At 44.5% G+C, this 27,752-nt stretch overlaps 3 protein-coding genes and 2 non-coding genes across 5 annotated transcripts in view; 4 read left to right on the top strand and 1 right to left on the bottom strand.

Annotated features, from left to right (window-relative positions):
• The window catches only part of USP12 (ubiquitin specific peptidase 12), a 33,107-nt gene extending 30,898 nt beyond the window's left edge, over window positions 1–2,209 (bottom strand). The window contains exon 1 of the mRNA XM_005482502.4: window positions 1,792–2,209. Coding sequence (XP_005482559.1) covers window positions 1,792–1,839 — 48 coding nt within the window. The 5' untranslated portion in view covers window positions 1,840–2,209. The remainder of the gene's footprint in view (window positions 1–1,791) is intronic.
• Window positions 2,210–15,177: 12,968 nt separating this feature from the next.
• RPL21 (ribosomal protein L21) lies at window positions 15,178–20,056 on the top strand. Its single transcript, XM_005482501.4, has 6 exons — window positions 15,178–15,328; window positions 16,710–16,788; window positions 17,359–17,420; window positions 18,449–18,561; window positions 19,222–19,372; window positions 19,921–20,056. The coding sequence occupies exons 2-6, from the start codon at window positions 16,722–16,724 to the stop codon at window positions 20,008–20,010; spliced, it is 483 nt and encodes a 160-aa protein (XP_005482558.1). The 5' UTR covers window positions 15,178–15,328; window positions 16,710–16,721; the 3' UTR covers window positions 20,011–20,056.
• Window positions 18,163–18,243, top strand: LOC113458680 (small nucleolar RNA SNORD102). The gene has a single exon (XR_003379175.1). It is a non-coding gene; the product is annotated as a small nucleolar RNA SNORD102 (small nucleolar RNA).
• On the top strand, window positions 18,621–18,753 carry LOC113458681 (small nucleolar RNA SNORA27). Its single transcript, XR_003379176.1, has one exon. It is a non-coding gene; the product is annotated as a small nucleolar RNA SNORA27 (small nucleolar RNA).
• Window positions 20,057–24,526: 4,470 nt separating the features above from the next.
• RASL11A (RAS like family 11 member A) lies at window positions 24,527–26,147 on the top strand. Its single transcript, XM_005482500.4, has 4 exons — window positions 24,527–24,727; window positions 24,827–24,883; window positions 24,963–25,042; window positions 25,241–26,147. Exons 1-4 carry the CDS (start codon window positions 24,607–24,609, stop codon window positions 25,691–25,693), a joined length of 711 nt encoding a protein of 236 aa, XP_005482557.2. The 5' UTR covers window positions 24,527–24,606; the 3' UTR covers window positions 25,694–26,147.
• The last annotated feature ends 1,605 nt before the right edge of the window (window positions 26,148–27,752 follow it).

Here is a 27,752-nt window from a genome sequence, read left to right on the forward strand (position 1 = left end):
GATATACTTTTAAGCACAGTCTTATATTAACTGCTGAAAAGTTTTTACAGCTGGTATCCTATGCTAGGTGTCTCATATCACAGTATTATTAAAGCTTATGGATCACAAAGGCTCAGCAAAAATCTTATGCCTGGAGTTTATCCACCTCAGTGCACATGACAGTGATTGGATAGACAGCATTTAATTGCCATCAGAATTTCAGCTTTATGGATACAGACACTTCGGTCAGTAATAAGAAGATTTTTGGTTGAAAATTTTCTTTCAGGATTGACCTAAATCTCAGTGACACAACGTCATTTCTAATAAACATACACACAGAATAATCTCAAACTATCTGCTTGTCCAGAGCTATGGCTTGTATGCAGTCCAGAAGCAAGCAGTGAGGTCTCACACTTGACCCAAATCAAGAGGACAGCACTGAATTTATGCTGACACAAAGGCCAGCGGCCAGCTCTGGGTGAAAAGATGTCAGCTAGAATTGCAATACAAGATCTCCCCACCTCAGGGAACAATCACACTGATTCCTCAACAACCTAAAACCCGCTTTCAGAGAATGGAAACTCCTGAAGCACATGGTACATGTCCTACCAATCTGGCCACATCAAGATGTCAGTATGACACCTGACAAATATACAGCTGATAAATTCAGGAAGTCAGACTCTTCCAATTCCAAACTAAAATATCTCATCTCCCATGTCAAAAAAACCCCATTATTCCAGTGACTAAACACCACCTGAGCAATCCCATCCTATGGGTTTACAGATACTCACTCAAAATTCTCACAGGCCACCTCTAAAATATGTTTGAGACATTCAAGCCTCTTTGCAGCACAATTTATGAAAGCCATAAATCAGTTTCCAATAATATGAAATGTAAGCATTTCCCACTGTTTGATGAGACATAATAATGGGAGCAAATTAACAGAGTAGATGACAGAGTGTGTTCTTCCCCTTATTCATCTTTTCCCTTCCCCTGTGGAAACATATTTAGTAACAAGAACTTTCAGATAGCCAAGGAATAGGTAGAAGAGAGCACAAATGTAAGAACTTCTGCAATGAACCATCAGCACATCTCTTCCATAACAAGCACTAACTTCTACTAAGGGATATATTTCCTTCCTTAAATTCATCACTCCTCCATCAGCAAATGTACTGAGCTCCCCACCCCTCTTTAAAACAACCCAAGAGAGCTTTATCACATCTGTGCTTCTGCTTATGGCTCTAATTCACCACGAGAGAGAGAGTAATGAGAAAGCAATCCCAGGGAGAAGCCTCCTGTCGACACCCGGGTCGATGCGCCCCAGGCGGATCACACGGCCGGGCTGGGATGCCCGCACGTGTGCGGGTAACCCGGGAGCACCGCCCGCGGATGGGCGATTCCAGCCCAGCTCAGGAGCGCGGCACTCGGAGGGAGAGCAGGGACGCTCCGGAATGTGCCGGGAGAAGGAGGGCGCTTCCACAAGCCCGACCGTAACCCCCACACGCCTGCAATGGGAGCGACGGCGATGCCCCGGAGCGCTGTCCCCGCTCTCGGCACACTTTGGAAAGGCTGCGCTCGGTGCCCCCGCGCTCCAGCCCCGTCCGCAGGCGGGACCCGGCTTCAAGCCGCTCGGCGCCGCATCCAGGCTGAGTCTCCCAAAGCCGATTAACCCCGCTCGCCTCCCGGCCGCCTCCCTCCCACGGCGGCGCTCCCGCCCCGCGCCCCCGCCCCGCGCCCCCGCCCGGCCTCCCCCGCAGCCCGGCCCCGCCACCCCAGCCCGGGCAGCCGGCACGGCCCCGGCCCCGCGCTCACCATGGTACAGATGGAGGCGATTTTGGAGACTGTCATTAGGATTTCCATCCGCCCAGCGCCATCTTCCGCCCAATCACAGCGCCGAGCCGAGCGGAGCCGGGCCGGGCGGGAGCAGGAGGGGAAGGGAAGGGAGGGAGGAAAGGAGGCAGTGAAGGCAGGCGGCGGGGGCACCCCCCGCCCCCGCCGGCGCGGGGCCCCCGCGGCCGGGCGCGCCGCTCGCTCCGCCGCCGCGCAGCCCCACTCCCTCCCTCCCGCCGCTCCCCGCGCCCGCCGGCTCCCAGCGATCCCGCCCGGCGCGGCCCCGCCTCCCGCCGGGTCAGCGCCCGGCTCCCGCCCGCCCCTCCGCCCCGCCCCGCCCCGCCAGGGCCGGCCCAGCTCCGCCGCCGCGGGAGGCGCGGACGGAACCGACAGATCCGACAGCGGCACCAGAGTTTGTACAGAGACATCGAATCGACAAGGTTGGAAGAGATCCCTCAGATCTTCAGTCCACCCAGCACTGTGATCCTAAACCACATCGCCCGGTCGGGACGCCTCTTAAAATACATCCAGGGATAGCGACTCCACCGCCTCCCTGGGCAACCCAATCCAATACCTGACCACAGAATAGGGTCTGGCTAGAAGGGACCACAACGCGCCAGCCTCAGACATGTGGGAAAATAAAGCTGATGTGCAGAGTAGTCATACCAGGTAACTGAGAGACCTACTTGAGAAAGAGCTTAACCGTGTTGGTTGTCTGCAGATTGTAAGAAGAAATCTGGATGACTTGTTCAAGGTGTTGATACCTGCACTAAAGAAGCACTAAGCTATCTGTCACCCTGACTTTTTTCATACATAGGAAAAATCTAGTAGATCAAGATGCATTAAGAACAATATCAATGCACACAAGGTCTTGATCATAAATACATCTATTCACTGTAAAGTGTTTTAATATCTGTAACATTAAATTATTTCAATTTCTATGTTCTTCAGAAGTACATGTTCTTTAGCAACTAAGTTAATGGAATAGTAAATTTTCCTTCAGCTGAAACATAAAGAATATGACTGTAGAAAGTATAATAAATGCACTCTATTGCAACCTGAAATATCCTGAAAATGGTTTTATATCACATAAACCATTTTATAAGATACCTGTCATCTCGAATAGTATATTTCAAAAGTATAGTAGCTGAGAAAATGAACACCTCTTGGATGAACATATTCTGAAACTGTTGCCACAGAAACCATGGGGGAGGACAGCATCAGGGGAATGAGAAAGAATAGAAACAAAAGCAGTGGATTGGCCATTTTTGAGCAAAAAAAGCAAGAATAAGTATTTAGCAGGATAGACCTGGTGTCAAACCTTCAGATATCCAGCAGTTCATCTACTGAAATACATTTGCTGCCAGAAACATGTCCAAAACAATTCCTTACAGTATTAATCAGACCCACCACAACAGATAGTCCTCTGTCATCCAGAGTAGACCAAATTTCAAGACATGACAAGAAAAAAATAAGGCAATGTGCTGTCTCCCTGAAGCAGAAAAGCATAAAAAGCAATTGCACTGTTGCAGAAGCTGCTGCTGTTATCTGGGAGATAATTCAGTTTGGAACCAATTATGTGGCATCAAGTGGAACCGTTCAGACCAGAGAATACTGCAGGAAATTTTGAAAGGCACTCAACTGGAAAATCAGAGATTGCCTAGAAGTTTCTTCCTGCCCATAAATTAGAGAAAGAGGGTAAAATATACTTGTTGTGATCTTTCTGTCTCTAGTTTCAAGGCAAAAATTCAGTTATTTTGGAATTGTTTCAGTTATTGTTGGATTACATTTCAAAAAGCATGGAGAATGTATGGCTGTGCTGGCCTGTATCTGGCAGGTAAGGATAACTGTGGTCAGAGACTAAGAGCAGCTGGAAGGATGCTAAATTAATAATATACAGAGAGACGGATTTTGTTCTGTGTAAATTGAGTTGCTGTGTTATAAGCAAACTGAACGCACACCACGTAGAATGAAGGGGAAATACAGAAACACTTTCTGTATAATCAACCATTAAACTATAGTAAAATATGAGGAATTGAGGAATAGAATTGAAAATCATCCCATAATTGTCATCATCAAGCCCTTTGGGGCAACTGGAATTATTCAAAAATGAAGTATATTTGGTGAACTAAGGAAAAACAGGGTAGGTAGACCAGGACTGTGCATGTGTTTGTGTATGCTTGAGGCTACAGTGTTTTGAAAACAGAATGACTGTAATTCATATAGATCAGCACGGTAACTGACCTGGTCTGAGAAAAGAAATCAGCCATGTCTTGTATTGCTGCCTGACAAAAGGCAACCAGAGCATCTTTGCCAACTGGCCACCAATCTGCTGAGGAGAACTAATAAGAAAGAAGGAAGTTCCTTGATCACAAACCATGGGTTTGGGGATAATTTTAGCCTGTCTGATATCTGCTGCCAGTATAACACATTAGGATGCAAGCAATCAAGGAGAATTCTGGAAGGCATCAAGGATAACTTCTTAATTGTGGCTGAACCACCCAGGAGTGTTTGGCAGCTGGATCTGCTCTTCTCTACCAAGGAGAAACTGGGGATGCAGTAATCAATTCCTTGGTTATCAAAGCCTGGGTTGTAGAGACTGAGGAGTGGAGTACATGACCCTGTGCAGGCTGAGGAAGGAGTGGAGGAGATTATCAACACTGGATTTGGAGGATCAGGCAAGTTTATTCAGGAAACTGGTAGATGGAATGCCATGAACAGCAGAACTGAAGGGTAAAGTTACTCAGGAAGCCTGGCAGAAGAGTACTGGGTTCCTAACAGCAGGAAAAACATATAGAGGCATTAGTATTTTCAGCACTGAGAAAGCAAAATTGATATGCTGTCAAGATAGAGAGAGTAGCTAAATGAGAAATTAAATTTATTCTTGGATCATCTGCATGGTTTGGTAAATTCATCCCATTCATATACATTACATTTCAATCTATTCTCAAGTAGAGTCACTTAAAAACACAGTGAGCAGGTCACATCTGCAAGAGATGGGGGGCTTTGGTGTGCACAGCAGTGACTGAAAAGAAATTTAGAGTGGCCAGGGGCCGGTATAATGCTATGGTATAAGCAAATAAGTGAATTCTTGCCTATATAACAAGGGAGCCAGGGATGTGACAATCAGGAAGAGACATTATTTTTCCTTCAGATATGGCATTGAACAGATTTTTGTGGTAATACTGCACTAGCCTCTGGTGTCCTTGTTGTCAAAAGAGTGCTGAGAAATTATTTGAGGCAGGAGAAAATTCTTTTTATCGAGAGACTTAAAGAACACAATCTGCTTGACTTTTCAAAAAGACTGGAAGGTGTCTACAGTGATCTTTAATCTTGCAGAGTGAGAGGCATAATATGAAAAATACCTATAAGCTGAAATGAAACAAGTTTTAATTATAAATGGCACACATTTTTTAACAGTGGGAGACATTAATGGTTGGAATATGCTGCCAAGAGAAATGGCACCTACACTACCTCCTAAGGGCTTCACTAAAGAATGGATTCTTTTCTTACAGAGGTACATCAGTTGAACAGATAGAATTATTTCCCTGCCCTGAAAATCTCTCAGAGCATGAAGCTGTGGTTATTGCATAGCATTTGTACTGCCACAACATCTAAGAATACAAGTCAGAGGCCACAGCACTTGGCCTTCTCAGTCAATGTGTGAGACACTAACAGAAAAGCCCATTCTATCTTCTGAAAAACTTATATTGCAAGTGTACAGAGATACAGGGGAGCAAAGAGAAAATGTAACAAGCTAAACTGCTGCTGCTTAACCTGTGCCTCTCCTTGTTTCATAATCTTGTGGTTTGGCAAGCACCCAGCTCAGTCTAGGGTGTGTGGGTAGGTTGGCTTCAGAAACTGAAGAGTAGGCACGGTACAGGTGTGTTTGTGCCTGTATCACCCATCTGTGACTATAGATGGTTCTGCTGAATGTGGGGCATGTCAGGTATTCATTAATGTTGCTTGACAACAGAATTGGTCCCACAAGTCTATTTATCCCTCCACTAACCAGTCAAACCACCAGCTGGTCTGACTATTGATGCACTACCTGCTTGCAGACATAGCACACCTGTTGTTGGACTAGTGTACAGAGTGCATACTGTAATAGGATATTTCAGGTTGGACAGGGCCTCTGGAGGTCTTCAGTCCAGCCTTCTGCTCCTAGCACAGTCAGACCTGAGGCCAGAACAGGTTGCTGTGTGGATATGGCAGTTAGGGACATGGGCTAGAGTGGACTTGGCAATACTGGGTAAACCCTTGGAATTGATTTTAAGGGTCTTTTCCCAATCTAAATGGCTCTATCATTCTGTAGGTTCTGTAGGTTCTGTAGGTTCTGTAGATTCTCCACTTGTTCTGGAAACTCTTAAATTTGGATCCAGACGTAATAGTGGGGGTGGAGGGGAGGCGGTTTTGTCCTTGCAAAAAAGCCATCTGAATTCACCATCTGTATTTTTATTGACACATATCCCAGTGAAGGTCATCCACCATTCTCATGACAGATAAACTAGCCTTGCTATGGAAATGCACCTCACTTTGTGGACATTGGGTGTTCCAGGATTTGTGCTGTGAGGCAGTAGAGAGTATGACACAAAGGAAGTTTTCCCCAACCTGTATCTCATAATTCCAAGAAAACCTGGTGCTGCATAAATGATACAGAACTGGAATCTTAACACATTATGAAAACTGAAATTGGATCCCTCTGGGGAACTGAAGAGACAACAGGAAATATATTTAGAAAATAATGTTATCAAACCATCTTGTACTGACTGACAGGGAAATGTCTCTATTAGAAAATTATTTTTGTAAATTACATTGAAGATACATTTTCAGAAAATACAACTATTTCCATAACAGTTGTACATGCTCTCTGGCAGCCATGACAGGGGTGGTGGTAAACTCCCTGGATATAGGAGGATCTGAGCAAGTAGTTAGACAAATTATGCATTTTATTCATAGTTTCAAAAGCATGACTTGTCTTAGTTGTAATCATTAGGAAGATATGAAGAAACCATTATCATAGGAAAGTATATATAATGTACAAATTATGGTGTATAATTATACAATATATAAATATTTTTTATTTATTAGACTCTTTTATCAGTAAATCTCATAATATTTTACAAAGAGGTGTGATAAATAATCCTTATTAGACCAAATTTGTTAAGGAAATAGATTAGGCAAGAGTTCTCTGACAGGGTAAAATTTGCTCATGATAACTTTTCCCCTTACATTCATTTTAGAAGATCAAATATTTCCTCAGTAAAGGTGTTGAGTTCTCTTGGTTTTTTGTTGGTTTTTGGTTTGGTGGGTTTGATTTGTTTTATTTTTTTCTTTTTAAGCAGAGGCTAATATTTGTTTCTTGCTGAGTTCACACACAGAGACATTTTCATACTTTGATTTTCATAGCTCAGCTGATACTGGGCATCTTGCCATATATGTATAGCTGGCAAACAATTAATCTGCTATATAAAGGATAACCAGCACATCTGAGAAGCTAAAAGGGAAAATAAAAAATGTTATGCTACTAAACTGAATAAAAATTTCTACAAATATAAAATATACGTCAGTTAAGAGAGATTTCCAATGGACTGTAAAATGTAAGAATATAATTGTGTTGAAAATAACAGTAGATTTCTAAACTCTTATCAATGTTGAGTCTTTGGACTTCTAAAAAAAGGTGGCATTCTAACTGGAAATAAAGTTATAATTTGTAGAAAAAGAGTCCATTTATAAAATGGTAACTCTTTTGAATGATGTTATTGTATTCTGCAAGAGAAGTGTGCATAGCTTGGGTCTCGGTGATCTTGATCTAAAAGGATGTGGGCTAGGCACAAAAATAATAACTGTGTTATTTTTTACACTGTTCTGAACATAATCTTTTGAATAAATAAGGCCACAAGTATGTTTAAAAAGGGGGGGGTTAATATTGTAATGAAATGCTTTCAAAATGGAAACTTTTTAAAAATTAATGGCTTTGATCCTTGATCCAGGCACTTGAGATGCCACTGTTTCAGTAACTCCAGTTTCTCCTTAATCTGAAACTTCGTGAGTCAGTGACAGTGTTTAACACTAACTTGGAAAATCCATTGTTAGAGGTAAGAAGTACAAGATGCTTCCTCAGTCTCTGTGTTCCCTACCAGAATACCAAGCAACGCTTCCCATTGCAGTCAGCAAGGTTTTATTTTTGTGATCTGCGCAGCAGTTTCCCAAAAGCAAGATTAGCTGTCAGGGAATAACAACAGTGACGCACCATCTGACAACAGGCAGCCTCCAGGTGAAGACTTTGTATCCTCACAGTCTCCCCCACTCATCAGCTCTCTGCAGTACCAAGATACAAGGGAGGCTAAGGAGGAATATGTAAACCAGCATGGAGATAGATATGCAGTAGGAAATAATATCCAATAAGAGGTAGAAAAAATAATTCTGGAAACTGCTTTGTGGAGATAATAAATTTGTTAAAGAGCATTTACTGTTAATAGCCCACGTCTTTCATGACACTAACGGATGGTGAATTACTTTTGTTTTAATGAAACATATGTCACAGCAATATTTTGTGCTTCCGTTGATCTAAAGCTATTGTTCAAGTCCTTGTTGCAATCAGTTCTCAAACAATGCTCTCTTTGTCAGCAGTACAGAAGTAGAATAATTTTGATTTCTTTTCTTGCAAGATTGATGCCCTGGAGAACCCACAGTTCCCCTCTGTACTTGCAGATGGTCAGTTAAATACTCCCATCTGGTTATATTTTTTTTTTTCTGGTTATACTTAGTTTTTTCTAAAAACAAAGCTAAATAAAACCCCACAAACAAACAGAAAAGGAAAAAAAAAAACCAAACAAAGAAAAAATCCAAACCCACCAATCAACTGCACGTTATTGCAAGAGCAGCAGAACTAATAAAGCTCCATTTCCTGCAGTTTGTGCCCTGTGTCTTTATACTGCAGTAGTCCAAGCATCACCTCTTTGTCCCGTATGGTCTCATTTCCTCCTTCCATTTGCCCTGCAATTTCATTTCCTTCTCTCTCCCTGCAGCACTTATTGCTATTTGCCCTGTGGGAATTTTTCCTTGTTTTGTCCCTTCACGTGACTCTTTCCCTTGAATAAGTTGGAGCTACCTTGGAGCAGCCCATATGCTGATTAGCTCACATTGCTATTTCGCACATTCCATGAAGGACTCCACAGCATTTCCCAAATACCAATTAATTGATCCTTAACAATAACCTCACATATATATATAATCCATAAATATGTCCTACTATTCCTGTTACATAGATGGGAAAGTTGGTCTAGTTTATCCTAGGTTGGTCAAAGTTTGGTCAAGTTTATCCTTTGCTAATTCTCTGTTTCACTTCTCCTTGACTGACCATTAATTTGTTCCTTTCTGGCTGCAGTTTTTGTTCAGAGCAGCTATCATTGTCTCACTGACAGGGGTTGTCAGAGTGTAGCCAACTCTCATTATTTTATCGCAAGCCTTGAGCTATTTGATAGCTCCCTTGCAACCACAGTTCCTGGGATCAGGTGATGAGGATTACTTGAGAAATTCACCTTATTAGAACAAGTTTATGGCTCAATCAGCTAGAAAGCTGGAAAATTACGGCAGGACTGAAAATGTTCAAAACAGGGTGAAAATAAATGCACATGTACTTTTTAAAAGTACAACTGTTCTAAGGCAGTTGTACCTTGTGATGTCAAGGACTCTTGTCTCAGGTTCATCATTTAAGATACTGGCACGTGTATGACTGCAGAAGCTACAGACCATTTCCCACTTTGGAAAGGAGGCAGAAAGGAAATCGCTCAGTGAAGGCCAACATTTTCTGACCACAGATCCAAACTCTGCTAAAGCACCTAGGAAAGAATACTTAAGTGGAATTATAAACACATGTGAAGCACTCTAATGCAGATAACAGTGTGCTTTTTACTCCTGTAGATTCTGGATGTGATTCTTCCTTCCTTTTCTTTCAAGAAGATACTATGGAAGCAGGATAGGAGTTTCTTTTGGCATCCAAATATTTAAATCTAGAGTCAAGACAATAATGTTTACTGGAAGATTGTTACAATGAGTTTGCAATAACTCTGGTTACTTCATGCATTATTCAAAACAGCATTTTGTAGCTCTATCAAAATCATAAAAAGCCTACTTTGTCTTTAGACATTCATACAGAAAAGCAAATTTAACCTGGCATAGCTGGAAGAGAAATTTAAATTTGTGCTTACTTGAGTTCAGCTAACACTAAGTAGACAACATTTCTTTACCTGAAAGGAAGCCAGCAATATTTTATATAGCCCTTTCATTCCAGCAAGGTTCTTTGCCATTTCATAAGTAATTAAAAACAATTATGCTAATAGCTGTGATCAGAACAATTAATGAGAAATGCAAATGGCTACTTCAGATGCCAATTTGCTAATAGAATGCCTTAGAATATTTATAGACGAGAGAATGATTCCACCCACATTTTTACTTTGTGCTGTTACCATCCTTCAGACCTTTTTAAACTACAGCACCTTTGTTTTGTTGATGATTGTGATCATCCTCGGTACATAGCAGAAAGTATCTCAGAAGTAATGGGTTCACAGTCAGCAAGTTAACCGGGACTGTTGGGTATAGATTGGATCACTGATAATCAAAAGAGGTGTGTGGGAATGGGAGAAAATGCACAGAGCCTGCTAAGTGTGTGGAGGCTTCAGGAGAATGGAGAATTTAGTTTGGTAAAATTAAAGTGTACAGGAGATATTCTGTGCAAATAATTACAGAAAAAGGGCAATCATTGTTCTTCTAGCTAGAAGAACGCATAAGATCAGACATAAAAGAAGAGAAAATAGCACCCTAATCATTAAGCCAGTTCTTTAACTGCAGTTAGTAATTCCCAAGAGGGCTAGCAAAAGGCTCAAGGTTGGATTGTGAAAGATCGAATTTTAAAAAATATATTTGAATATTAATTGTATACTTATATCTCATACATTACCAAAAGAAAATCCCCACAAAAATCCCCACGTTATTCAAATTTGCTGCTGGCAGCAGCTGAGTTCCTCCATGACAAAGGAGAGGAATTTTCTGTAATTATCAGCTGTATCAGTGTAGGAGTGGCTAATCACCTTTAGCCAAAACAAGTAAAGTACAGTAAAGCTGATGGTGACAGTATAAGGAGTTGCTTGTTCCTGGGTAACTGGTTTGGACCCAGGAGAGGTTACAGAGAGACAAAAATGTGGAAACACAAGAAGTTTGAGAAAACACTGAATGATGATACCGGTTGAATAACTGAATAATGGATACGTTGAATCATAAAACCAATTGATTGAGAAGTTGCTTTGTTAGTAAGGAAAGAAAGGGACCTTAATTGCTTTTGAAATGAAGTTTGATAAATGTCTTATATTAATTGGTACCTGTAAGAAGATGGTTACAGTTACAAAACTGCTTCCTTGGAAGTTCCTGATGATTTCTGTATAGGTAGAATGCCACGTTAATCAAATAAGCAGTGGAATGACAGAACTTGTTCAGTATTTGAGATTTCATGTTGCAGTCTAGATAATGATGGAAAAAGGGCCATTTGTTTCACTCTGGCCTCAATCCTCCTGCATTGAGGAACACTTTGAATTGGCAACAAATTTGTAAGTACCATAAGTGTAATGAAAACTTCCACCCATGTGTGACATGCTGAGCCCCATCACAATTCTTGGTCTACAGAGTTTTTTGCCTTTTTATTTCTCTCAAAGGCTGTCATTTTTCCCATTCCTTTCCCCATGATATGCCTCACTGGCAATGCAGCTCAGTACTGGCACTTCTGCAATTCCACAGTGAGTTCTTTGAAGAAATTTGTCTGCACTGTCATTTTTGGAAGGAGTTTGGTTGATTAGACACTAATTTGATTGATTTTAACACCCATGGAACTAGGCTCAAGCTTGCATTTACAGAAGGGGATTTGTGGATAAAGAGATGAACTAACTACAGAAATAAAAAGGTTGGTTGTTAGGGCTAGAATCATGGGGGAGCTGAAGAGACCATAAAAGGGGACAGAAGCATGACTCTGAGATGCCATATAACATGATCCTTTTGGAAAGAGTGAACAATGGAATAACTGGGTCAGCTGAGGAGGTGACAGATTACTTTGGTCAGTAACTTTTCAATCAAAAGCACAGTATAGATGCTGCACTTCTGTAAATGGGGTAACCAATTAACTTCACAATCTTGATTTTCAATTTAGGATCTTGGTTTCGTAACGTTATCTCAAAAGGAACTGTAGATTTTAATCCTCTTTAACACTTATTCTCAGTTATTTCTGTTAAAATTTAACTCCAGTCCTAATCAGCTTTTTTTCTTTTCATGTAATGAATGCATTTTGTGAGACACAGAAACCTACACCTTAGTGAAGGGGAATATTTTTCATTTTTCACCTAAAAGCACTTTACAAAATCTCATTAATTTAAATTCCTTCCACACACCTGCTGAATAAACCAACACAAACAGAATGTCACACTTAGGATCTCTATGTGTATCACTTGGTCCACTAAGCATAGTGGACAAGAGCAAGCCAGATCCCACTGTGCATTAAAATTTCAGTGAAGGATTGCTGGCAACCCCATGTGCAGAATCATCACAGCACATTTATTCTTTACAGAGAACCATCATCCACACAGATGCTGCAGAGAAATGTCAGAAGAGAATAGGGCTCTCCCAGAGAAGACACCAGAATCCTGACTGTGGGAACTTGGGGACTGAAAGCGGTTGGGGCTTGGCATAGTGCTTTCCACTCTGAGAAAAACAAAGTGATGTTTATCTACTCTCTACTCCTCTGACTCCTAATGAGCCCTCCCTTTCAAGCTCCCTTCCCCAGCAACTTTTGCATTGGCTCCCACTGAAGCTGTTTTCCCTGTCTTGCTGTACCTCCACACCAGGCAAAGTGGGAGGGAAGCAGTTTAGCATGGCGTAGAAAGATTTTTGGCGTACGTCAATGGGTGGAGCACCAGTCTGGGACCTTCATGGTGTTTTGGATCTTTGTGTTAAGCTGTGGATTGCTACTTGTGTTCACCATCTTGAGTACCTGGTATTTCTGGAGCAGAACCAGATGTGGTGCTTGCCCACAGCGTAGGAGAAATCCTACATCCTACAACTTCGGTTTGATCAGGGAAAAGCAGTTTAGGCTGGGTTTATGAGAGGGCAGGGCAGCAAGGGGAGCACATGCAGTCTGGAATGCAAAGCTGCAGGTCTCCCCCAAATCTGCTTGGCTCCTAGCTCCAGCTTCCAGACCAAAACTCACCCCACAAATTGTGCACCTTTATCTGCTGCAGACAGCCATTATTAAGAAATCTTTTTGTGAGCAATATGCAAATGCTTTGCAGTCTTTAACTGCTCATCAGGTCTCAGTTTTGGGAAACCATGTACCAAACGTTGGTAGATAAGATGGATTTCTGGATCAGACTCAGCATGCCTAGGGAATGATTCAATGGAGACAAACTGAGAAACATGATTGTTTCTTTGAAAGGTGGAGCTAAAGAAGGATCCTGGGAATGTGCTAATCCAGGTAAATTTATGAATAAAAAACACTACAGAAATTTGAATCAACCTGTCATCTTATTCAGGAAAAAATATGTAGCAAATTCTGAATGTGTTACTTGGCCACAAACAGAGCAGAGTTCAAGTGAGTTCCCAGTTACCACTCCCTTATGAATGACACTTTCCATACGTGTTTCCATATGTGTTCTGTTTGTGGACATGGGTTTTAGCACGTGGTGTTTCTTCCCTGTTCCTTCCCGGTGGATATGGAGATATGTCCTCCATGTAAATCACTGGTAAGATTAAGGCATTCAGCTCACTCACTGCAAATGCCTAGCTTCTTTACCCAATAATGCCTTTTAGGATTTGGCTTTCTGTCTTTACTTTGCTTGATATACTCTCTGAAATCTGTTGTCAATGCACTTTCTCACCAAAGATCTGTTCAGGCTTGTAATGATCCTCATGCTTGGAAAAGTTTCATGGTATCTAGGCTGAATGCATATTAAATTATATAGATTTTTCTCGGCATAGACATCAGGTGCTGTAAATTCTAGATTTTTCATGGTGAAGGGATGGAGTACAGACACATTTTTCTAAATATAACACTTTACTCCAAGAGGTTTCATGTGGGGACAGGGCCTGTCTGTCAGAACACGTCCTGCCAGGCAGCTCTGCAAGCAGAACATGATAGTGAATTTAATCCTCTATATCCATTCTTGTGATCCATAAACTGGCTTCAAAGTGATGATTGAAAAGGCTTGAGTTTTGCAAGACAGTATCAGTAGAACCGTGAGGTTAGTCAGAGGATCAAGAAGGATTTTATACCCCACTTTAAGTAATCATTCCTCCCCTAAATTAAATAAATGCTTCGTTCATTCAAAACAAGAATTTTGCAGTAGGGCAACTCCTCAGCAAAGACAAGTTTTGAACCGTCCCTGCATGTTTAGCCTGGGGGAAGGAGGCCCTCTCTTGACTCACTGCAATCAGTGATTCCCAAGGTGATTCCTGTCTGCTCCGATACCGGAGATGCACAAACACAGCGAGTCACTCTGCCGGCCCGGGAACCTGCTCACCACTCCTTTCCTTCTCCATGCAACCTGTGGCACTGCAAGGGCTCTTCGTGGAGAATCCGGGCTTTATTTATCTGGTGGAAATCTCTGCCATATAAACGGAAGATTAAGGCATCATAATACGAAAAGCCTCATTACAGTACTAAGAAAACCCAAACCTGCGCAGCCTCTTCGCCTGTGGTTGTTAGAATGCTTCTCCCAGCCCGCTTCCCTGCCCGGGAATGCGGGATCTCCGGTCGGGCAGCCGTGACTGACACACAGCAGCGCCGGCAGCCTCACACTGCCGCCAATTTAAATGCTGGCGTACTACTGTCATGTCGTAAAACACCCTGCTGGCTGCTTATGTCTTACATTTCCAAACTTGTTTCCTTAAGGATGGCGGGCCAGCGGCTCACCGCAGGACTCGCTCCTCGGGATCCCGGACAGACACATCGCTTGTTTTCCCTGTTCCCGACAGCCCCGCCTTCAGACCTCTCCCACCCCCATCTCAGAGCCACAGGGTGCCTCAGGCTGGAAGGGGCATCTGGTCCAGACTCCCTGCTCCCGCAGGGCCGTGCCACAGCACATGGCACAGCATTGCGTCCGGACAGTTCTTTAATATCTCCAGTGAGAGAGGCTCCACAACCTCTCTGGGCGCTCTGTTCCAGTGCGCAGTCACCGCACAGGAAACAAGCTCTTCCTCGCCTTCAGCTGGAACTTCCTGTGCATCACTTGCTGCCCGTTGCCATGAAAACACATGCACAGCCCTGAAACCCGCGGCGTTAGTCCCTGCTTTAGCCGCAGGATCCGCCTTGTGCCGTTGCTGTTTTTCGGGATCAGCATCCCGGGGCCGGCTGCTCCTCAGGCCGTTCCCTTCCCGTCAGGCGCGGCGCGGGCAGCCCCGCCGAGGCCCCGCTGTTAAGGGCGGGCGCAGCACCGCCCCCTTCCTTTGGAGCCGGGGCGCCATTTTGTGCGCACGCACGGTGAGGGCCCGCGCCCCTCCGCCGCTCCGGGGGACGCGCTTGGGACGCGGGGTGCCGGAGACACGGAGCGGGGACGCGGCCGGAGGGCTCCTGCTGCCGGCGGGGGCAGGCGGGGGGCCGCCGGCTCTGATGGGAGCACTGCGGCCTTCCTGGGGCGGGGAGTGGGGGAGCGAGGAGGCCGCGGGTTGCGGGTGGCGGTGCCGGGCGGATTGCGGGGGGCGGGTGGGATGGCGGTGCAGAGGGTGCTGAGGGAGGGAGGCAGGGGGGTGCTGAGGGAGGCAGAGCCGCCGAGGCCCGCGGCGGGAGCCGGTGCGGAGCAGCAGCGCTGCAGCACGTGGCGGCGGGCCCGGCGCCCCGGCGGGAAGGCCGGGGCAGGGAAGGCGGCACAGGGGCGGCTCCTCGGGGCCGCAACGCCGGGATGGCTGCGTAGGCCTGCGGAGCATGTGAGCCTTGTGTCAGATGTAATAGTGGCCTGTAAATGTGGTGGGGATCCTGCCTTACGGATGCATTGTAAGGAGGGGCTTAGGGAACGGGGCAGGGGTGTCATCGAGGGACATCTCACAGCGAGAGGATGTATCCTGGTGCCTGGCAAGGGCATGTGGAAGGAGCATGGAGCAACCAGCTGAAGTCTGGAGAAGCTCAGACTGGATTTAAGGAGAATAATGTTAATGGCAACAGCCAGGCCTCCAAATATGCTCCCGGGGAAGGCTGTGCAGTAAGGTCTTGGGGGAAAGTAATACAAGAAGTAGCTGCTCCTCATTGCTACAGCTTCTGCATGAGTGGAAGGGGAGGGGCAGTCACTGATCTTTGTGGTGACCAGAGATGGGACCCGAGGAGGTGGCATGAAGATGTGTCAGGAAAGGTTTTAATTTGGGTATCAGGGTTTGGTTTTTCACCCCAAGGGTGATTGGGCACTGGAATGGTCTCCCTGGGGGAGCTGGTCACAGCACCAGCTCTAGAGACTTCAATAATCTTCTGAACAATGCTCTCAGTTACATGCTGTGACTCTTATAGTGTTGTCAACAGAGCCAAGAGTTGGTCCTTGTGGGTCCCTTCTAATTCTGAATATTCTTTGGTCCTGCTCGAGAACTTTATCCAGTCAAGTTTCAAGACCTGAGCGGAGAAAGTTCTTGAGTAGCTTGGCTTGACCTCAGTAGACCTTGCTGTAAGCAGGAGTTAAACTGGGTACCTTGCTGGCATCCATTCTAACCTGAGTAAGCTCTGATTTCTTTGGATGCCTAAGTGAATCCCATTGCTTGAATTGAAGCAGTGTCATTCTGAATAGGCTTAAAGACTCCATTAATCTGAAATACCTGAAAATTCCGTCAACTTAGTGGTGAGTGAATGGTAGTTGTGAATAATTTGCCTTAATTTTTCACAGTAACCAGCCACAATGACGAACACAAAGGGAAAGAGGAGGGGGACGCGTTACATGTTCTCCAGGCCCTTCCGCAAGCATGGTGAGTGTCCCTGGCAGTGCCAGCACTGCATCCACTCACTGCCCTGATGGACAGCTGCACTCCCTGGGGATGGGCTGTGAAGCAAGGCCTTGTGCCAAGGGATTCCTGACAACTTGGGCTGAAAACTCTGTGGAACTATACACAGAGCTCTGAGCTCTTGACTACAAATGCTTTGGTATTCTGGTTGTTTGACAGTAGCCGCAGTGCTAATTCTGTCAGTGCTTGAAAATTAATCTGAAGGTGAGGAAAGTATTTCAGCAGTTACTTAAAACATAGAGGGGTTTTTCCTCTGATCAATAAGCAGTTGCATTTATATTGCTAAATTAAATAGTTTAATTTAATAGTCTCTTCAATTTTGGCATTTGGAACACAAATCTGGTTTTTCTTTAGCTGGGCATTTTAAAAATTTGAAGTGTGTGAAGTGTGTGATTACTGCTTTAAAAAAGCGTGGTTTGATTTTTGAGGTATTTAGGAAAACTGTATCATATGCATGATCTGTGTCCCTCATCCTTTTTATGTGTGTGTGAAATTCCAGGCTTCCTAAGAATCCAAATTTGTATCTCTTAACAGGAGTGGTCCCTCTGGCTACCTATATGCGGATCTACAAGAAGGGTGACATAGTGGATATCAAGGTACTTTCTGCAGTGCTGTGTGACTAAAAGCTGAAGCAGCGTGGTCCTGAGCAGTCTCCAGCTCCTTGGGGTGGGCTCTTGTTGCTTGGGTCACATTTGCCAACACAAGTGCCTGTGCTCACTTAGGGAGCAATATTGGAATGACAGTGCTACTGAACCAGTAGTAGCACTTCAGTGTCACATGCTGGTGTGTGTGGGGTTTTGTAGATACATATAATTAGGGTGTGCTTTGTTTTGGTGTGTTCATCTGCAAAAGGGAAGTATGCCATAGCCAATATTTGAATTGGCTACTGGCACAGCTTTCCTAGGAGCCTCCGCTGTCACTTGGTTGATATTCTGTTATGAGCCATGATTTGTGGTGGGGGGTTCATAGCTAGGTGATTGCCAAGCTATACTAAAACTAGAAATCAAGAAATAAATGGGAGGATACATCATATATATTAATAAAGGGGAGAACAGTGAAGCAGCATTTCCCATCACTTGGTATATATTAGGACTTTTTTTAAGTCAACTGGGTTTTTTTTTTTTTAAACTTTTTTTAACTGTCAACTTTTTTTTAACAACTGAGTTGCAGTGAATGTGAAAGCCTTTCATCAAGGATTCCTGTTTGGTTGAATCCTTTGGTTTCATTTGGAATGCCATGTTCTTGTAGCAGCCACACAGAAGATGGTGTTTAATTTGCTAGTTTGTTGTTTGACTTGGAGAACGTATTGTTCAGAATTGACACTTCCTCATGCGCTGGAGCTTGATGATGAATGTCTCTTGTGATTGCTTGCTTGTCTTGAAAGCAAAGTGATCTGTCATTTCACCGACACTGAAAGCTACCAGAACTGACGTAGCAAAATTTGGTAGTCTTCAGATGCACAATGCATGTTGATGAATTCCAACTTTGGGGTAAAATGGGAATATTTTGTAATAAATCTCAAATAATTTGAAATGTATACTTTAAATTACTTCTTAAAGAAAAACCCTTTTTTTCCCCTCTCCCTCCTTTTTTTTTTTCCCCTTTTCTTTATGTTTCTTAACAGGGCATGGGTACTGTTCAAAAAGGCATGCCCCACAAGTGTTACCATGGCAAGACTGGAAGGGTGTATAATGTTACTCAGCACGCTGTGGGCATTATTGTTAACAAGCAGGTTAAGTAAGTAATGAAATCCTATGTATTGAAACTTCGTATTTGAGAAAGTTGAACTGTGGTTGCACCCTCCTTTCACTTTACCAGTTAGACAGATCTTGTCTTGATTGGTCATTCAAGGTGGGTAAAGTGTACTTCCTTTTTATAACCCAAGCAAATGATGCTCATTTGACTTGGATCCTGTCTGAGGAAACATTTTTTGTTTCTCTTACCGGCACCTAAAGTCACATTACCTAGCAGGGCTTCTCAGCCAGTGTGCTGGCATTGAAGCCCTTTTTAAGTACTAGCATGTCGGTATATCCAGCTGAATTTTGTACAATTGAGTCAAAAAAAGACAGGTTGGGGTTTTTTTGGTACCGGGAGCCTGACTGCTGTGTGTTTGTTATAAAATTACTTGTTTGTATGCTAAAAGGCTAAATATGTATTCTCCACAATTTTAATCTGAAATTGTCAGCACATTGTTATTTATTACATTGTTATATAATAATAAGCTTTTAGTTACGTGTAAGTTACATCTGATGCATCTGCAGCTGTGTTTTTAGGTATTGCCCTTTAAAGAAAAATGATCTGTAATTGAACTTATGGAGTTACTTCTGTAAGGTCTGTAAGTCTTGATTTAATGTGACCTTTTTCAAGTGAAGATTAAAAGCTGCCTGCCTTTCTTAGGGGCAAGATCCTGGCCAAGAGAATTAATGTGCGTATAGAGCATATTAAACATTCCAAGAGCAGAGACAGCTTTCTGCAGCGTGTGAAGGAAAATGAAAGGAAGAAAAAGGAAGCAAAAGAAAAAGGCATTTGGGTTCAGCTGAAACGCCAGGTAATGTTTCTGTTGAGGTCACAGTCCTTGAGCAGGAGATGACTGCGTTCTTGGAGCAGTGGCCTCATGCAGTGCGTTGGCATTTAGCCTGTCTGGATGTTTGTGGCTGAGCACTGCTCTGTGCCAGATGAAAATTGTAGGTGTAGCCTTGAACAAAGGCTGCAGCAGCAGCTCTGGATAGTTTTAGGGTCAGTAGAGTCTTTGCTTTATAGGTGAATTTTTAGTTGCAACAGGTTCTGTTGTAAGTCTTGAAGGAAAGAATTAATAACCAGACTTCAGAGAAGAGATAATGGCTATTGCTTCTGGAGCTGCAGGATACATCACTCCGTGTTCATTGGGTTGATGAGCTGCAGAAAATAAAGCATAGGTTTTTTAATTCAGTAGCAAGAGTCAGGCACATTTTCTGGCAGATAATTTTCTTATTGCTGCTCTTTGAATCAAATTTATGAGACTAGGAATGGTAAAATTGCTGTAATGTTTATATAATAATGCGCTAAATAGTTGACAAAATGTTATTTTCTGAAAAGATGCTTTTCTTCTGTTTACAGCCTGCTCCACCAAGAGAAGCACACTTTGTGAGAACTAATGGCAAGGATCCAGAGCTGCTGGAGCCAATTCCTTATGAATTCATGGCATAATGTATGTTTAAAAAATAAACTAAAGATATGGTTTTGGACAAGTGTATGTGATTGTGGCTGATTCATTTAGTTGGGTTTGGGGCTTTTTTGCTTGAACAGATGCTTTAGAAACCTTTTATTGAAGTTTATTTATTTAGCTTGCATTTACCATGATGCTTAGTCATTTAAATCATCTGCAGCTTTTGCTGACGAATTTCATCATCTATATAGATGATAAATGCTAGGAACACTGAAATTTGCTAGTGCTTAGTAATGATCATGAGCTATTATGAGGGGACACAGAATATTTCACCAGCAAACTAAGAATTTGTATTAAGAATTGGCCAATGCCAATTGAAGGCTTGCTTTTTTCTTTTTTTTTTTTTTTGGTAGGAAAAGAGATAAGTTGTTTCAGATTTCATTGATGCAAGGTTTGGCTAAGGAGCCTCATGAATACTGAGAAATTGTTGAAGCCATTTTTGAAAACAACCTGTAGGGAAATGTCTGTAGGCAAATTTTGTTCTTCCACCAGTGTAACTTGCAAAATAATGTTTACAGCATCCCTATGCCAATAAGCCTTCTTACAAAATAGTGGTAGTTTAGAAACAAGGGTTTCATTCCAAAACTGCCAGCCTTTGTATTTTGATTTTTAACATTTTAATTGGCTGGTATAGCTACGAAACACTTGCATTTTATATGTTTATTGCATGCCTGTTGAATGTTGCAGTGAATTCCTCTCATCCCAGATTTACTCATGTCTCTCAAAAGCCCACTGCCACCTGTGCAGTTCTTAAATGGAAGAAGATTTTCAGCTGACTGTTTACTAACCAGTGCTGGTTTAGTGAGCTTTGCTTGAAGCAGTGGGCAGCCTGCTACAGACTGCTGAAGGCAATCTGCTTGGTTAGCCTTGAAAGCGCACAGTCTCAGGCTTGTTTTGTAGTTACAGGTAAATAATAGTTTACCTTGAAGTGTCATGTCAGGCATTGCTCAGCTGCCTTCAGTAAGTGATGTAAAACTCATGTCTACGTGCAGACAGAAGTACTGGAGCAGCAAGTGACCTCAAGCTGTTTGTAGGTGTTCACTGCTGAGAGTTGCTGAACAGTGAATTGCAGGGCAGCTTGTAAGTGTGGGAGTAAGGAACACAGATGAGGTTTGCTTTTACCTAACTCTCAATCGTGGGTGTTCCCATTCCCATGGAATGTAGGTTGCAGACCTTGAATTCAGAGTCTGGCTTGGGCTGGTATTTAAGGGTGAAGGGCTTTAGGTTGGATGGGCTGGAGTTTCCAAGTTCCAGTGAGCAGATTGCTATGTTTGAAGTTCTCTTAAGCTTCCATCTCAGAAGATGCAGCAGGCTGTATAGGTGGAATGACTTTGGAAGTGACTTGGAAGAGCATGCCCCTTAGCAGGCTGCTCCATGACAGTAGAGCTGTGCACCACATGCACTTGGCTTTTATGGTCAAGGGGCTTTTCTTGGAGCAGCAAGATTTGTGTGCTTTATCAACTTCCTTAGCTTGTCAGTTTCCACAGCCATTTAAAAGTGGTATTTGTTCTACAAGATAAGCATCATTTCCCACTAGGCTTTGTGGGAATTAAGTGGAAGGCTATTGGATACAAACTGGTGATGGCATTTTAAATTTGCTTCTCATGCATGCATGTCTAAGCTAATTTGGTTCTGTGTTTGGTTAGTACTCATTTGTTCAAATCACGGCGGATTAGCTGTAGCAGCATGATGAAATTATTAACATCATAAGTGGGGCACAGTTCTAAAGTTTTTGAACTTACTTTCAACAAATTGGAATACTAAGACTGGACAGCATTACAGTGGTCTTGTTTAAGAGCTGTGCTCCCAGAGACGCTGCATTGCAACACTATGCAATTTATTTAGAAAAAGTGTTTTTAAGGTCACTATGCCAATGGTAGTTGGTTGTAAATGCATATTTGGAAGCCATCTAGGCTGGGAAGTGAGGTTGGGAAGGTTTTCTTGGTCAGGATTCCCAGAAATGACTGAAAATGAATCTGGGTTTGTACAGGAAGAAAATAACCTTTTTTGGTTTTTTTTAATGTTTGGAAAGAGGACAAATAAATGAATGTGTAGCCTGTTTGTTGCACTTAGTGAAGTGGGGGTTTTCCACACTCATCTGAGGTTTCACAGCCCAGACATTTAACAGATCTCAGTACCTGATCTCAGCTGCTGAATTTTGCTTCCTGTGTTTGGCTGCCCTGTTTTTGCACAGTCCTGACGAAAGAGGGAGATCTGTGAATTGGGAAAAGCTGAAGAACTGCCTGTAGAGACATCTCCAGTCCTGAGCTGAAACATGAAGCATGTTCCTTACAGCGTTTGGAGTCACCACTTTTGACTTGCTCTGGAAGGGTTTTACACACCAAACCCATGAGCTGTAACCAGTTCTCTGCAGTCCTGTTCTGAGGCTCCTTTACAGCCATAAACCTTTACCCCTGGCAAAATCTCCTGTTGTCTCCTAGAGAAGCAGCAAGGAAGCTGCCTTCTGAGCTGTCAGCTTCATCTTTTTCAGTCTATTGGCAACAGCAGGATTTGAGGTTTCCTGAGCACTGTGTAGGCAGTGTCAGGCAGGGAGGGTCAGTGAAAAGGCAGGACTGGGAAGTGGGAGGAGGAACCATTGTCAGTACAGAGGCTGCACAAGGTAGGAACATTGCTCCCCCCAGCAGCACCCATACAGCTTAGGAACCTAGGAAAATAATAAAAAAAGAGGCGCCAGATGTTCTCAGGATGTTCTCCATGCCACCATCACAGGAACAGGCCACCTACTCTCCCCCAAAAGTGCTGCTGTTGAATGCTGCCAGAGCTTGGAACGGGGATGTGTCAGGCAGCAATATGGCATACCTGGCACTGAGCAGTGTTGCTAAGGGAAAGAGGATCCTGATGGGCCATAGGGATAGTGGGATGGGCCATCCACAGAGGGGGTTAAAAAAGTACAGCCTGGCACTTCCAAGTGGGGCCTGCAGAGCAGAGAAAGGCCCCTTGGAATAGCCTAGAGGCCCACACATCCCAGGGATGCTTAGTCTGCAGCATGGGGACAGCTAATCTGGGCCCCAAATGCTTCAATTAACGGAGCTGCTCCTGTTGTACCTGGGTAGGTGTTGATGGAGATACAGTCCATCACACCCTGGACATGAATTCCTTCACAGGGCGTCCTGCCTGGGCTTGGGCAACGTTATCTCTTTGTTTGACCACCCCTACTTGCCCTTTGGGGGTGCTCCCAGCAGCAGGCAAGGCAGCTCCTCAAGGTTTGAGGACAGTTGTTCAATGTTGCTTTCACAGCTCAGCACCTGGGAATCTTCTGCCTGGAACGGACTTGTTTCAGTAGCATTCTTTCAGAGGCACACTGAATGTGCTGTGATAGCTCTTTTGTAAAGAAGTGTATAAAAATAGCTGCTGCTGGCTCTGTGAGTGAGGCCAAAGACAAGCGATCCCCTGACACTGGGGAGAGGTGACAATAGCGGGAACCTATGGAAACCAATAGCTTTTAGTGATACAAGAGGAGTCTTCTTTCCCAAAAGAAAAGAGCTTGCTGGCATGATTGGGAGTAAAGTAGAAACTTCAGGGGCAATAGCTTTTGGAAGTGAAAAGAAACCCATAAGGGTTCTTGGGCACTAAAGTAGCACAAATAATCAACAGTGCTTCTTCCACTATGGTTTTCTGCACGTGCTACTTTAACTGATGTAATTAGGATTGTCTTAACTCAGCTGCCTGTGTGTGAGCATCCAGGGTCATTTGGGCTGTCCAAGCATCTGCAGTTCTTACGGTGACTCCATCCCTCTGTGCATTTGAGTACCATCTACTGTCCTTTTCCATGTTGTATCCTGCTGGCATGTGGTATCTCCCTGATAAAAATTAAAGCAGCCTCTGAATGGATTATTTATCTTTTAAGTATTCACACGGTTGCAGGGCAGGGCACAGAGCAGAAGCAGGAGCTAGGGTGATGGTTTGTGGAAACTGAAACATCTGCACAGCTGCTTGCAGATCTGAGGGGGTCCTTAAATAGGACAGCCCGTGGAGGAGCACCATCCTTCTCCAAAACTTTTCTACTGTTCTACAAAAACCCAAAGGGCCCAATCAAGACCACTTAGGTTTCAGGGCTGGCTATTGTTTCATCCACAAGCTGAGTTTTCAACATTGGCTGTAGAAGGACATGTTCGGGTATAGAAACAAAATAGTCTGAGGTAAAATAATAATTTCCTTTCTTTCAAGACTGGAGTCCATCACTGCTGAGAGGGTGGTGCGTTTGCCCGTCTGCCTCGGGCGGGGGGGATGTCCAGCAGGATGCTCGCCCCTGCCGTGGGACGCGGGTTGCACGGCCTGCCCAGGCTGTCCGCCAGACCCCTGGGCTGTGCCCGCCGGGACCGCCCCACGCCCTGGGAGTGGGGAGGGTGGGAGAAAGAGGAAGAGGTAGAAAAGCCGGGTGGGTAAATCGAGCGGAGAGGGCGGTACGGCGGGGGGCGGTGCAGCGGCAACGGGGCGGCCCCAGGGCGGAGCCGCCGCCGGGGCCTTTAAAAGCCGCCGGGGCCGCTCGCTCCGGGAGCTGCCGGCCGAGCCGAGCGGAGTCGTGCGAGCCCTCTCGCCGCCGAGCCGCCTCTCCCATGCGCCTGCCGGGCATGTCCCAGCCTTTCCTGCTGGCGCCCATCGCCGAGTGCCCCCCGGGGCCGCCCGGCGCCCAGCTCCGCCTGGCCGTGCTGGGTGCCCGCGGCGTCGGCAAGAGCGGTGAGTGCGGCGCTGCCCGTCCCCTTCCCCTGCCCGTCCTCTTTCCCCGTCTGTCCGTCCGTCCGTCCGTCCCGCCTAACGCGGCGCTCTGTGTTTCAGCCATGATCGTGCGGTTCCTGACCAAGCGCTTCATCGGCGACTACGAGCCCAACACAGGTGAGGCGGGCGGGGCGCGGCGGGGCCGGGTGCGGCGGGGCCCCGCGTCCGCCCGCGCTCACGGCGCTCTGCTCCACAGGCAGCCTCTACTCCCGGCTCGTCCATCTGGACGGGGACCACGTTGCCGTGCAGATCCAAGACACGCCGGGGTGCATTCAGGTACGGAGATGTTTTGGATCAATCCGTTCTCCTCTCCTACCCAAAGGCTCAGCTTTTGAGCCCAAATTTCCTGCATGCCCGGACTTGGTCACCTGAGGCAGAGGTCAGGCTTCCCTTTGGACCCGTTTGATGGTGCTGTGCTTGGTCTTTATACTCTCATGACCCAGTGCCGAATCTGTGCTCTCTGTTGTTCCGCAGGTGCAGGAGGACTGCGTGCAGGTGCTGGACTCCCTGTCCCGGTGTGTGAAGTGGGCAGAGGGCTTCCTGCTGGTCTACTCCATCACAGACTACAGCAGCTACCAGTCCGTCCAGCCTCTCTACCAGCACATTCGCAAGGTGCACCCCGACGCCAGGACTCCCATCATTATTGTGGGGAACAAAGCAGATCTCCTCCATGCCAGGCAAGTGCAGGCAAAAGAGGGACTACAGCTGGCAGACGGACTGGGCAGCCTGTTCTTGGAAATCTCCACCAGTGAGGACTCCCAAGGTGTCTGTGATGTCTTCCAGTACCTTTGCAAGGAGGTCAGCAAACTACAGCATGCCGGCAGCACGGACAGGAGGAGGTCATCCATCATCCCTCGGCCCAAATCTCCCAACATGCAAGATCTAAAGAGACGTTTCAAACAGGCTTTATCTTCCAAAGTCAAGTAAACCTCCCAATGACATCCTCTGGGACTCAATAGAATTTATTTTTGTAAACTAGTTAATAAAAATCTTTATTTTTGTACTAATGCCAGCAGTGTAGAAGTAAGTATGTCAAAGCTTGCAATCTCCTTGCTGTTCTCTTATTTGACTGCTTGGGTTATTTTTAAAGGAAAAAAAAAGGAAAAAAAAGCTGCACAGCAACTAAATAAAGGTAGTTGGAAAGGGGACTTTTGCCAGGAGGCTTTGATTCCATTTCTTTTTTGGGGGGGACTGGGATTTTCTGTATTTAGCTATTCATATGATTTTTTCTGGAGGTTTCAATTTCCTGTTTGTAAAATGGGAGTGTTAATGATGTAAATCATTACCTGCCTTTATACAATGCTTGGAAAGCTCTTGGTAGAAAACTTTGTAGGAGATAAAAAAAAAAAGGTCTCTTCATTAAAGATGAAAATACAAAAGTGTCTATAAGAATTCTGGTTATAACAGAACTGTTTCCTCCCTCAAAGCTGCTGATTTGCTTGCACCTGTAATAGCCTGAATGCTGATAGGCTGTTAGGAATGGGCTCAAATTTCTCATGTGCCTTAGAGGTCTGTTCTACAGAATTAAAAATTTGAGCCCCAAGCATTTAACAGGAGGGTTGAGTTTCTCCTACAGATTGCTGTCGAACAAAGTGCTGAGCAATCCACAGCAGAGGAGTGTGTGGGTTGGCTGTTGCTTTCTCTGGAGATGTATGATGGGAAGGACTGATGCGTAGGACTTTTTCCTTGGACAGAAAATAGCTACATTTAAAAGGAATCACACCTTTATCTTCCCCGGAGTAATTTTGTAGCTATTGGAAACAGGTCAGGCTTTACTCTTACTTTCACATAAGCTTTAAACCATACTAGAATGGGTTTTATTAACTGTTTGCTGGATGTCTGAGCATGGAATGTAGGTTTTGCCCTTTCAGTATGCTTCTGAATTATGGATGTGAGAAGTAAAACTACTCCATGTTGAGTATAAAGTGTGGAAGTGGATTAATCTGTACAGGGGAAACTCGCTGTCCTCACTCAAGTGCAAGGCCAGTAAGGTTTATTTTATAAAACAAAATAGCTAAGTCAAAAGACCACTTTCTTCTTTCCTTGTGTTAGGAAAGGCAGGTAGGTGCCTTGCCTTGCAGTTAGTGGGCAGTCCCTGTTGTTTCTGATCCCTGGGCCTTGAAGCTTCCTGGGCCACCTTCACTCTTTATCTGCATCTGAGTCTTCCTGATGGTGCTAATTGAGGGAAGGGGGACTGAGCATGTCAAAGACAATGCTCTGTGCGACTGCCCGGACAAATCAAATACTGCTTAAGCATGTTAATACAATACTTAACACATGCTAAATATTTCTTCACTGTGGGAGTTGCTCTGCCAGCCCCAGGACTCTGGGTTTGAGAGGAGCAGGATGATGGGGTTAGTGAGAATGAGCCCTGGCAGACTTGAACTCACCACATGAACCATGTGTCCATGGGGAATTTTGAAGAGAATTTGAAAAGTCACAAGTGGGATATTTGTGGAACATGTCATCATCTTGAAACCAGGATAACAAATTTTTTCCAAGAGAAAATACCACTCTGGTAGAGTTTCAGTTGTTTTTTTTAACCTGCAGCTTTTGGAAATTATTTCTTACTCAGGTATCCAGTACAGAGTTTCACCAAGCAAGTAGCTAAAGATATTCAGTACACACAGGGTACAAAATATGCTAAAGGGGCAGGTAATGTTATTGGACTAGTCTGCATCTTACCATGTTCTTCAATGGCCAGGTGAAAAATCCCACTAGGGTGGCAGGAAGGGATGGCTGCTCTGATATGCCTCCAACTTAAGGCAGCAGCTGCTTTGGCCCACGCTGGGTAACAGTTTTGGGTAGAGGTACATAAATTAGGCATTTATGCTGTTTGTCTGAACTTCCCCTGGCTGGCACAGATCTACTGTCACCCAGAAGTTTTCAACCCTGAGCTGGCAAGCAAAGCACAGGAAGAACCTGCTGGCTCCCTGCACATTTTAGCCCAGCATTTTCTTCAGTCCTGTAAAGCTGGAGCAAAGTC

Source organism: Zonotrichia albicollis, chromosome 2 (genome assembly GCF_047830755.1).
Source record: "Zonotrichia albicollis isolate bZonAlb1 chromosome 2, bZonAlb1.hap1, whole genome shotgun sequence".
Taxonomy (NCBI): domain Eukaryota; kingdom Metazoa; phylum Chordata; class Aves; order Passeriformes; family Passerellidae; genus Zonotrichia; species Zonotrichia albicollis.